Source organism: Amphiprion ocellaris, chromosome 15 (assembly GCF_022539595.1).
Source record: "Amphiprion ocellaris isolate individual 3 ecotype Okinawa chromosome 15, ASM2253959v1, whole genome shotgun sequence".
Lineage (NCBI taxonomy): Eukaryota > Metazoa > Chordata > Actinopteri > Pomacentridae > Amphiprion > Amphiprion ocellaris.
The window spans coordinates 9293426-9305434 of NC_072780.1; the positions used below are offsets into that span (position 1 = coordinate 9293426).

General features: G+C 38.2%; 1 protein-coding gene across 1 annotated transcript in view; it reads left to right on the forward strand.

Moving 5' to 3' along the window:
* triqk (triple QxxK/R motif containing) overlaps positions 1-6989 on the forward strand; it is a 29613-nt gene extending 22624 nt beyond the window's left edge. Inside the window, exon 4 of the mRNA XM_055017652.1 lies at positions 4454-6989. Within this exon, the coding sequence (XP_054873627.1) occupies positions 4454-4561 (108 nt within the window). The 3' untranslated portion in view covers positions 4562-6989. The remainder of the gene's footprint in view (positions 1-4453) is intronic.
* Positions 6990-12009: the final 5020 nt, after the last annotated feature.

Here is a 12009-nt window from a genome sequence, read left to right on the forward strand (position 1 = left end):
AACAAGGCTGCTGCTTTCTGCATGATTGCTTATTTTTATATGTAAATTGTATAATGTGAGCGTCTTTCTGTATAAAATGAATGTACATAGGTTTAGGAAATGGCCCAAACTGAAAGATGTAGAGCCTAGGGACCAAATATGGGCGTCGGTCAAGACAATTAATCATTTTGTCCTTGTAATCTCGTACGACAAATCATGCAGCCTCTGCAACGTCTCCCAATGTCCTAACTAAAAGACCAGCATGCCAGATGTCTGCACCTTATTCCATTGTGTGACATTTTCCACAGTGTGCTATTGATGTTCCTAACATCTGTGTACACCAAGGCCAAAGGATGATCTAATTAGCTAATTTAATTAGACTAAATTACTTGTATGGGCCAAGTTTTGTTTGTTCCACCAAACTCCCTCAAAATTAGTTGATTGTTGTTTCATTTCTGTTGTGGTAGATGTGGATTGGTTTCCAGTGTTAGCATTACTAAGAAGGATATCAAAAAGCCACCATGACAAAGATTTCTGTTGCGATTAATGCCCTCTAGCCAGTGTTTATGTTCAGTGTGTGGGAATGTTAAATAAAAGAGCATTTCTTCTAACTATTTGCAGGATTTGCAACAAAAACGGTGATCTCTGTCCCCCAACACTGCCTTTGACACCATTTGCAATACTACATATTAGCTAGGGCTCAAACGATTCCTTGAATTATTCGAGTAATTCGATTACTGAAATTCCTCGAGGCAAAATTCTCTGAATCAACGCTTTGTTTAATCCACTGCATACTAGACTTCAGGTCTCTAACTGATAGACCGCAGTCTGAGTCTGGACCCAGACTTTACCTATACAGACCCGGACGTATAATTAGTAAATTATAAAGGGATTTTCAGTTTGACAGGACGCTTCTGTTTCAACCAACGCAGCTTTTCTCGTGTTTACGTCATTTAGCAGATCAGAGGCTGAGCTACGAAGGCAGTCTCACAATATCATACTTTCTTGGTGCGAGTCGGCTCGACAAAAACTAAAGCCTCACTCAGAGTTAACAGATATGAAGGTGATTATCATCTTTCTCTGATAACTTAGACTTTCTGCTTCAAACTGGTCACACAAACAGGAGCGTTTAACGCATCAACGACTCACTTTCTGCACAAAATGAATCCATCGTTAACAGGTTGTTTTAATGGAAAACAATTAGGAAAATAAAAATTTATGATGGTAAAAAGTGCTATGACTGGAAATTATGTAAGACAGGAATGCTGGTAGAAAACTGTTAAGGGTTATGTATTTATTTTACCGATCAATGCGCCTGATTATTTCTAACAGACAGCTGCACAATAAAACTATCAAACTTCATATATTCAAATTAACTTAAATTATATTGAAATGCATGTAAGTCTGACACTGTCTCATACTGAAAGAAATCACTTTAGTTTGTGGCCAAATCAAAGTGAAAGTTTCTCTGTATTAAATGCCAGTAGAATAATCTTTTTTTTTTTTTTAAATTTGTGTTCTATCAACTGCAGTAGCAGCATTTTAAACAGACCAAACATAAAAACATGTTTATGTGATTTCTGCATCACCAATTACTGATTACTCGATTAAGCCCCAGAATAACTGATACTCGATTACTGAAATAATCGATAGCTGCAGCCTTTGTATTGGCAATACTCAGCTGTAAACTTGCAAATGTGGGTAAATATAACTTTAAAATAACATACTTGAAGAAAACAAAGCAGATCCTAATTTTAAAAAATTAAGTAAGTTATGATAAAAATAAATCGACGTTTGAAACTCCTAAAGTTGAGCAAATCACATACAAAAACATAAAGGCATATATTAAGTTGACTTTACCTGTAATTCAGTTTTTTACATACAAAAAAATCCATACTTCCTACACAGGCTAGCCTCATCTACATGATAATCTTGTAAAAAATAGTCATTAATACTTACATACCTCTATATTGTGCTGGACCGGCACTACTTTTTCTGTGGAAAAACTTGACACTATAAAACATCTGGTGTTGTAGACTTTCTATAAGTTAATCTATCTGTACAGCTTAATGTTATCCATTCTAATAATCAGTGAGCAAAGGAATTACCAGCCACTTACCTCTTGTCTCGTTTGGAGATTTTTTTTTGGTGTTAAAAGCAGTACCTTCAGTTACTCCTAAATGCTGCTGCCATGCCAGAATGTTTGAATATTGAAAGTCCTGCCCCCACACTATGCTGGCTGTGCACAACAATGTAGGAGATGTTTAAATGTGCGCTTCTGCCAGTTGTCTGAGCAGGGAGAAACACAAATAAACATAATCCGAGTTGGGTTCAGCTGCTGGTGGTTTCTCCCCTTCACTCCACCTTCTTCTCTGATCCTCCAGGGGTGGAAGTCAAATTTATTTATTTCCCTACACCATTGTGTGCCATGATGCATGGCTGCCTCGCACCAGCAGTCAGCTCTGAGTTTATTTCATAACGGGTAGTTTATTGGTTGGATAATGGGTCTGCATTAACAGGGATTTGATCAGGTCTGGAGTTTATTTAGACATGCTGCATTTTGATGGTGTGGTCCAGCAGAGTTTGTTAAATTGGATATAAATGCTTTGTAAAAGCAAATCATCACACAATATACTTTTTCATTTGCAATTATTGGTCATGCACAGGGCATCTATAAGGGAACAAAATATAAAACTATAGGCTAAGGGTAATGGTAATTAGATGGATTCATTGTAGACTCCACACATGTGTAGTAAAGGTGAAACATAAAGTAAGTGTTCTCTTTTTATTTACTTAGAATAAAAAGTAAATAAAAAGACACATGCAAAGGAATACTGCATCACATTTATCTTTCCACTTGAACCTACAGTATCTATGTTGGGCTGTTAGAACACATTTGTATGGCAGTTGAGTATGTTAGCACTTAATATCAGTTTTCCATAATGTAACCATAATTTGGCACAGAGACTTAAAAGCTTTAAAAGCTGCCAGAGCATTTCCAGAGTCATGTCCCGAATAAACTATATTTAGCTCAGAGATGTAATCTGATGGAGCAACTAAAATAAAAATGCTTTAAGATTTAAAAATTGGGATAAAATTTATCATTGACTGTGTGTAAGTTGACGAATTCAATATATTAACTTGTCCATACTTTAAGATGTTAAAGACGGGTTGAGATGACAGTTGGGTAAATGGGCACATAGACCTGAATTATTTGACTATTTTCTGCAAGTCATTCCCCTGCTCAGCTCTCTCCCCCACTGTCCTAAAGGCTGTTAAAGTCCCCAATTAAATTTGTATATCTATGTTAAAAAATATTTCTTTATTGTAGAGGAAACAGAAAACATGTTTAAGCTAGCAACCCAAGCATAGTATCAGTGGTGGATAAAATAACATTTGGATACTTTGTTTGTGTAAATGTACCACAAGCAAAAAGCAAAAAATACTCCCTTAAAAGTGCAAGTATTACCTTCAAAATGAAAAAAAAACTAGTGTTAAGTGTAACAGCACCAACAATGTACGCTACCAGTCAAAAGTTTGGACACATCTTCTCATTTAATGGTTTTTCTTTATTTTCATTACATTGTAGATTCTCACTGAAGGCATCAAAGTATGAATGAACACATATGGAATTATGTAGTGAACAAAAGTGTGAATTTAGTCAAAATATGTTTCACATGTTAAATTCTTCAAAATAGCCACCCTTTGCTTTGATTACTGCTTTACACACTCTTGGCATTCTCTGGATGAGCTTCGTGAGGTAGTCACCTGAAATGGTTTTCATGGAGTGGAACAAAAAAATCAAAAAATCATATTTGGATGAAAATGATCAGGTAATACATGCCTGGGTAAAGCTGCTTTCTGTTATTCCAGTAGTAGGTTTCATCAACCACTATATACACATATTAAAATGTCATTGTAAAACACTAAAGGACAAAGAATAACTGCAATGCAGATTTGAACTATTTCCGGTTTGGACGTACTTTTTGATGTGAAATTGACAACAGATACACGTACAGATATAATTGTGAGGTTCACAGACACAAATAATACCTTTGTGTTACAACTCAAGTGGAAAAGACTTAAATAAAATTGAAATGTTTGCTTCTTTGTAGCATTTGTTTTCACACTAATGTCTAAAAATTTGCTTGCAGTGATTGACAGTCCAATAGCCAGATTGCCCTTTAAGCACATCAATATTATTTAAACTTAGACTGTAGTTCAAGTATTTATTTTCAGATTTTTAGACAAGCCAGGGAACAACAAATGCAGTGAATTGAGATGAAACGAAAGACTGCAGGGACTTGGCAGACACAGATACAACACAAATAAAAAAAAGTGCAATTACAGAACATTGCAAACACATTGAAACAAAGCAGAGCCAGACACACGAGGGATCAGGCAGATATAGAAACCGTCTATAGAAGAACATTGTGAATATGACATCTTTAAACCTTTTGTTCTCCCTTCTCAGGATGCATTCCTGGTCATCGCAGCAATTCTTTTCTTTGTGCTCTGTGTTTACGCCTTCTTCTACCTTAACCTGAGCACAGAGCTTAACCTGGATGTGGACGTGGATTAATACAAGATGGACTCTGCGCTGGAAACTTTCTTGTTTCTTGACTTAATGCTCAAGGGCAAGAGAAGGAAGAAGTAAAAACAAAACTTAAATTAAAAAAACTGTGTCCTAAAGGGCATCTCTAAGTCCAAATACAAACTTTGCTCTGTTTAGTCGACAGTCTGAATGTCTTTTTCCACACTTGTTGACCGTCTCTTTGATAGAAAGGAGTTTCAGGCTATATATAAGATAATGTTTGTAACTGACTAGACATCAAGATATTTTTCTTTGCAGTAATTTTCTGTGCTAAATTTGCAAAATGTAATTCATTCAATTCATTCCTTTGCTCTCATATATGCATTCATATTACCGCAGTTCAATGCTTGTTTCTACTGATAGCTTTTCCCTGAGTGCAGTTTTGAAAAATGTCACTGACCTCCAGCTTCATTTGCTTGTTTAACATTCTGCTGCAAAATCTACATGCAGCCAAGAATACGAACCTCTTCTTTTTGACACAAGCAATCCAAACTACAGTCGAGACTAAGCTCCGTTAATCATATTCTGCAGAGTCACGTCCCACTGTTTCCTCCACTAATAGAAAAATGTAAATCTCTTGCCGAGGCTCTCGTCACATTGAGACAAACACTTGCCTCACATTCCAGTGCACAAACCTCTCCTCCCGGATATCTGAAGATCACAAAGTGTGAGATTAGAATCCACAAAGCCCTCGTCCTGATTGAACATGTGTGCAGAATACAGAGCAACACACATTGCACCTGCCACACATGCATACCTGCAGCACGGAGACATATATCCTCAGGATAAGCATTTTAAATATGATCAGGTTCTTTTCATTTGAATGGAAATTATGGAGATGAATGATTACTGAATAGAGGTGAGCCGACATTTTTCTCATAAGGAACACCTTGATGGTTTTCCCTCTTTTGTATATTGTTGGCTTCTTAGGGATGTAATGTGTTTCTATAGAAAGGAATATGAAGGTTTGTCAGTGCTTCTTTTTTCTACTGCTTCACTCTTTGTGTATCAGACCTGCGAGGTGCAAGGACTGACCTTCTATCAACGATTTCAGTACAAGTGTTTCCACTGTTTGAGAGATTATTTGTTAGCAAAAGAGTACAGATTCAAGGGCTTTTATTATAGCTCATATAGATTTTTTTTTTGTTTAAAATTGTATTTTTCTGCATGCTGTCATCGCTTTCTTTTTCCATTTAACACACAGCAAAAGCAATACTGTCATCTACAGGGAAATTATTTTGCATATGATGAATTTTTAGATTAATGAAACCGGCGATGCACAATATTGGACTTTTGCCACTATTCCAATATTCTCCAACTCATTTTGACAGATTGCTGATATCGATATATGTGAATAATTATTTCACCTAATTGCAGCGATCATCAAGTCCCTCCTCTAGTGGAATTAACATGTTATCAGGCCTGCTTTTATTGTGATGGAAACTAGCAATAGAGTGCTTTTAAAAAAAAAAAAAATTACAGGGCAAAAAAAAAAAAAAGACCAATTTTATTTTTATGTAAGATCTTAAAAAAACTGTAAACTTTAAGCCTGACAGGCATTATCTGACTGCTGATGTTCATTTTGGACCATTGCCGATATTCCATTTTAAAGCCTTTATCAGCTGATAACTGATGACGTGCTGATGTCATCACGTGGCCCCAAGCATAACATATAAAAGTCCAGATACCAAATACACAAGGGGCCTTGTGACTTCTTTCATTCCTGACATGTTTTTTCACGAATCTTTAAAAAAAAAACAAAAAACACACGCACACAAGTCTTATGTCTGTGCTGCGGCTGTGTTCCAGCGCTGATATGATTCCTGAAATGTGAGACCGATTTTGAGCTTTCAGTTTCTGCCTTTTCTCCTCTTTTCTCCCATGACCTCCCGACCTCTAGTAAAAGACTACACGTCAAAGAAACCATTATGATAAGCATGCACCCGTACCCTCACCCAGTAGCTTTTATCTCGGCTTGGTACATCTAGAAACCCTCCCCCCCAACACTGTGGGTCACTCACATGTGTAACGATAGATACCCGGGCCTAATAGACCTTCATACATGACACCTGTTATCTAAAAGGTCACCATTACCAACTGCGAGAGCCTTGACATCAGCACAATGCTAAGGATCTGGCAGCCCCAGCCTATTTACTTCAGCCCATGTTTGGCAAAATGGGATATTTTTCACTACAGTGAAATTGTTTATGCTATTATTGAATCAGTTTAAATGATATACAAACATTTTATGGTGTTTTGTTTGGGATACGGTGTGGCATCTGAATTGCTTTTCTGTATTTTTGTTAAATTGCGTTTAATATGAAAATGACATACCTGTTTGTGAAGGAACATGTTATGCATTGTGCAAAAGAAGCTTAAAGAACCTTTCAGTTTTCAATAAATTTATTTGAATAAATTTCTTGGTGCTCTTGAGTGTAAGCCGGAATACATGTTATTCTGCCTGCATGACAAAAAACGGTGTGTAAAATTCAGAAACTGTGATGTGCATGCGGTTAATAGCTAACATGAAGCCTTTATGCAGTAAAATGATAACTTTAATTGTAATTATAAAAATTAACGAAAGCGAGGATTGCAGCTGAATGCAATGACAGCGGATCAGGTGGTGTATGCTCTAGACAACACTTCTGCATTATTACCAGTAATGTTTTATGCTTCTTATCCCAGAGGGTTTATATTTAGCTGTTAAATGTAGGTGTAGTCATTACTTTAAGTCTTAAAAGTTAATGAATAAAAAATCCCAGTGTCGATTTACTTTTATGGGGTAAAAGCTTGCCGTTATTTCTCTCAGATTGCTTTAATTCCAAGCTGTAAACAACACTGTTCTATCAGTAACGGGTTATTAAATCGTATTGACTACGTCTTTGTCGGTCTTCGTGTGAGTGGGTCGAACTGTGAGGACAGTGACCCTGAGAAGCTAGATGAGATCAGACGCTGCATTAGAAAGGAGATCTCGTTTATTACTGCATGTTAATTCAATACAATGACAAAAGGACATGAGTGTGATGTCAGTGCATGTTCATATGGTGCATCTCTGCTAATAGACGTTGTTCACTGACTTGTGTTTGCACAGGAAATTAATCAGGCAGTAGCAAAGTATGAGCATTTAGCATGACCTTAACAGCATTCCACTGGAGTCGAACGCACTGAAGTTTTACCTACCATCCGGTGACAAATGAGCTCGACGCCGTGCACCCAAACTCTGCTCATTAGTCATGTAAGGTATGTCACCAAGAGTAATTATACTTTGCCTGAAACTTGCACATGCACCCACACACACACACACACACACACACACACACACACACACACACACACACACACACACACACACACACACACACACACACACACACACACACACACACACACACACACACACACACACACACACACACAGTATGTAATGTTCTGCACTTTTCCCACACTTGGCCAATAGGAAATGTTATCATACATGTATGGCTGTTTACAGAGACATGAATCATAATTATGACTGCTGCTGAACCAGACGCTACATATACAGAGCACTCTAGGGTTGGCTTGCATGGTATTTGACATATACAAACACGTGCATTTTGTCACATTTTCTATTTGCGCCATGATGTCATGTGAACATACATGCACATTGACCTCAGTGTGATTCCTGTTTGGTTTGTAAGATGGCGTTTACCGCTGTTTCTCTGCCATTATTTTTCCGTCTGTGCATTTGTGTGTATGTGAGCATACTGAGGGCTTCTGCAGCTGCTTTTCTCCAGAGTTTGTCCATCATTGTGTGCGTGTGCGTGTGCGTGTGCGTGTGCGTGTGCGTGTGTGTGTGTGTGTGTGTGTGTGTGTGTGTGTGTGTGTGTGTGTGTGTGTGTGTGTGTGTGTGTGTGTGTGTGTGTGTGTGTGTGTAGTGTGTGTAGTGTTTTCAGTATTCAGCACCGTGCCTGTGGCCATGCTCCAGTGGAGCGCTCAGTCTCTCTGACGGACCGGGGAGAAGTGAGGAGGGTCAGTCCCACCAGAAGCTCATTTAGTCCCTATCTCTATCTCACGCACACACACACACACACACACACACACACACACACACAGAGTCTCTACAAGTCACTCTGACAAGCAGCCTCATCGCTGCTTCTCTCCCTCACACATGCATTTGCACACCAACATATACCACTGTGCACCCATTAGGGAGATACTGTATAGTGAGAAGACAGGACTGATGATGCATGTCACAAAGTACCACTGCTAGTCTCACACTTAATGTCTCCCCCTCTTTCTCTCGCCTCTCTTTCCCCCTTTTTTCTCCCCCCCTCATTGATTTGCTACAGTACTACATATCTTTCTCTGCTTCTTCAGTTCTGCTTAAAAATAATAGATTAAAATCATACCAGTGAGACTCTTTACATCCAGTCAGAGGGTCAGAATGACAAAGAGATAAAAACAAAGACTTCTCTTTCTGTAACTTTTAAATTCTGTATTGCTCCTTATGCATTGAGTTATAAATAATGTGCAGAATAAATATATAGATGTATTCTGGTTTTCATAATTCTGTATTCTTTTTCGTACAGGTCATTGTCTTACAAATGATCTTCGAACACATCTAGCCACTATGCAGGTATCTGCCAACTTTAATATTAGAGACAAATGTTTTAGCCCTGAACTTGACAGTAATACTTCTGGTGTTTAATTCTCAGTCGACCTCAGTTGTCTGTGTGTCTGATATGAATGCATTAGCAGGATTGTGCTGTGCGGTGGATTAGAAACTCCCCTGTGTTTTGTGAGGTGTGTGGTAATGCAAGACTTAGTGGATTCTGCTGCAAATCACATCCTCCCATCGCCCTCTTAATCCCTGATGCGCTGCCTAATGACACAGAGACTGAAGAACTCAGCGGGAGATCAGAGAAAGGCAGGGAGGGCAGGGGGAAAGTGACAGAAAACTTGCAGAGACTCAAAAGTGGTTGGATGTCTGAGAGAGTCTCCTGACTGAAAGCCGCGACTTCTTCTCACTGACAGCGTCGCGATGTCGCCCATTTCAAGGAAATGTGCACGTGCAAATTGCGGCTTTCTCAGTGTGTGTGTTTACGATTGCTACATCTTTAATCAACGTGTCATGAGCGGATAGGGCAGGTGCTCAACAGGTGTGCTCTCTGATACCAATCCCTCTCCATTTGCCTGTCTGTCCCTCCATGTTTGCACACGCTCATTGTGTTCTTCATAGAGGAACACCTGGGCTCTGCTGCACCTGGGCTTGTTGCCCAGTCCTCTGTCTGACGGCACACACACACACACACACACACACACACTGGAACGCAGCCAGTTCCTGTTACTGGCTAAAGCAGGAAGCAGCAGCTGACATCCTATCCTTCAGTTCCCAGGAGACGCAACACCCTGAGTAAACCATCCAGCTCGGACCCACTTGAGACTGATTTACCTGGAAATCAGGCCCCTTATACAGCAGTTAAATGGAAAAAAAGAGCACACTGAGGACTCTGTTAGCACATTAAGCTAATAACTAGTGGGTGCTTCTGTTGGATTCTCTAAGGCGGATGGATTGTTTTGGGCATCCATTTGTTTTGCCTTTCAAACGTGGTTTATCATGCCAACAAAAGCTGCTGTATGCATCAGAGCTTCCTGAGCTCTCAGTGAATAAACTTCAGTGGCAGATGCCAGATTTGGCTTTGGCTTGTCTGTTTTGATCACATACCTCTCCAAGCCACAGCGATGACTATATTTTGAATAAGCAAAGCACATGAGCAACCTGTTACTGCAGATTTTTGTTTTATCTGGAAAGATGAGAAACTCAGAAAATATGTGTGATTTACTTAAAAGTTTCACATCAGATTTGACAGATCCTGCATTTTTTTTCAGGATCATGGGAATGTCTGCTCTTTGGCACGTTTGAAATTGACAAAGTAATATCCAGTAAGCAAAGAGACAGAGCAGAGTCGCTGCATTTCTCACAACAGTGGGCTCGGCCATGCACTAGTGAGCATGGAATTACCTGAGGGAATAACTTCAGCATGTTGGCTTTTGGTTCATTTGGATGGTTGTGGTGTTTACAGGAATAAGTAAGGCGATCTGTGGTTCCTCCTTCTCTCTCTGTGAATCACTGTTCCAGAGAGTGGGCAAGCAGTGATGGGCACATTCAAGTAGAAAAGTGCCTCACTTGATTGTATCTCAACCCCAGCTCCCCAGTCGCTACCCAGTTTAGAAAAATTTCACTAATTTATTCGATTAAGTGGTGATTAAACTACACTGACATATTACTCTATGAAGTTTCAGGCATCAGGCAGATTTAGAGCAACGTTAGTGTTTTTCAATCCTCTGACCTCTAAACACACCAAGTCAATGTACAAAAAAACAGAATGTTTTTGTACAATTTTTAAGTGTAGTTTTTTTTAACAATTTCATGCTGTTTTATAGATTTTCCCTGCTTTGTTAAATCACTCATAATAACCATTAAAACAACAGATCAAAAGCATTCTTTTCCATTTTATCACTAAAAAACTGGCCAAAATTATGAATGATTTCCACATCATTCTGTTTCTTTTTCAAGACATAGTTATTTTACAGGCATTTGCCATAAGAGGTAAGAAAAATTATATTTATCAGCAACTGAAAAATGGTTCATCATGTTTCTGTTATTTTACAGATTCTCTTTTTTGTTAGTTTACAGAGTAAATAGTAAAATAATTAATAGTTTACATGCTGATTATACATCCACATCAAAAATCTGTGTTTTTACAAATAGGAATTGTTTTACAATGCTTTACCATAAAGTGACAGTTTTGCTGTATTTAGATTAGCTTAAAAAAGGATTATTTTTGAGATATTAGCCGTTATTTTCACAATTTTTACAGTGTTTATTTTCTTTATAGTTACAGTGTTTAAAATTCATGTTATCCTTTAAAAAAATCATCAAAATAACATACTTTATCAGACATAAACTGGAAAACAGAAAGCATCCTTGGATTTTCAACTAATCTGTGATGTGCTGTTCCATCAGTAAAAACTAGCAAATCTAAGCTTAATATCATATTTTGTTATTTGTGCTGTTTCCATAGAGATGCAGGACTTTCTGTTGCAGTGAAGAAAAAGTGAAAATTTCACAAAGGCGAAAAATGCCCAAAAACCTCTTGCTGTTCAGAACATTAAAATCATATTCACTCTCCCTTTAGCTCTGCTTTGGTCTCTACTAGCTCCTTAGGAAACCATATTCAGCCACTAAACACTTTTTTAAAAAATCTATCTGCTGATTTATGATGTGCAGGTCTCTGACTGTGGGTGTTTCAGAGCTTTGTAAGTGAAAACAGTTGCCCTAATACTGCTGAAATTGACTTTAGTTAAAAGCAGAAGCAAACTATAAAGCTTCATGCTGTAAAGCAAAAACAATGAAGTGAAATATGCTATAAAGCTCTGTAGAGGTGAGGGGAGTG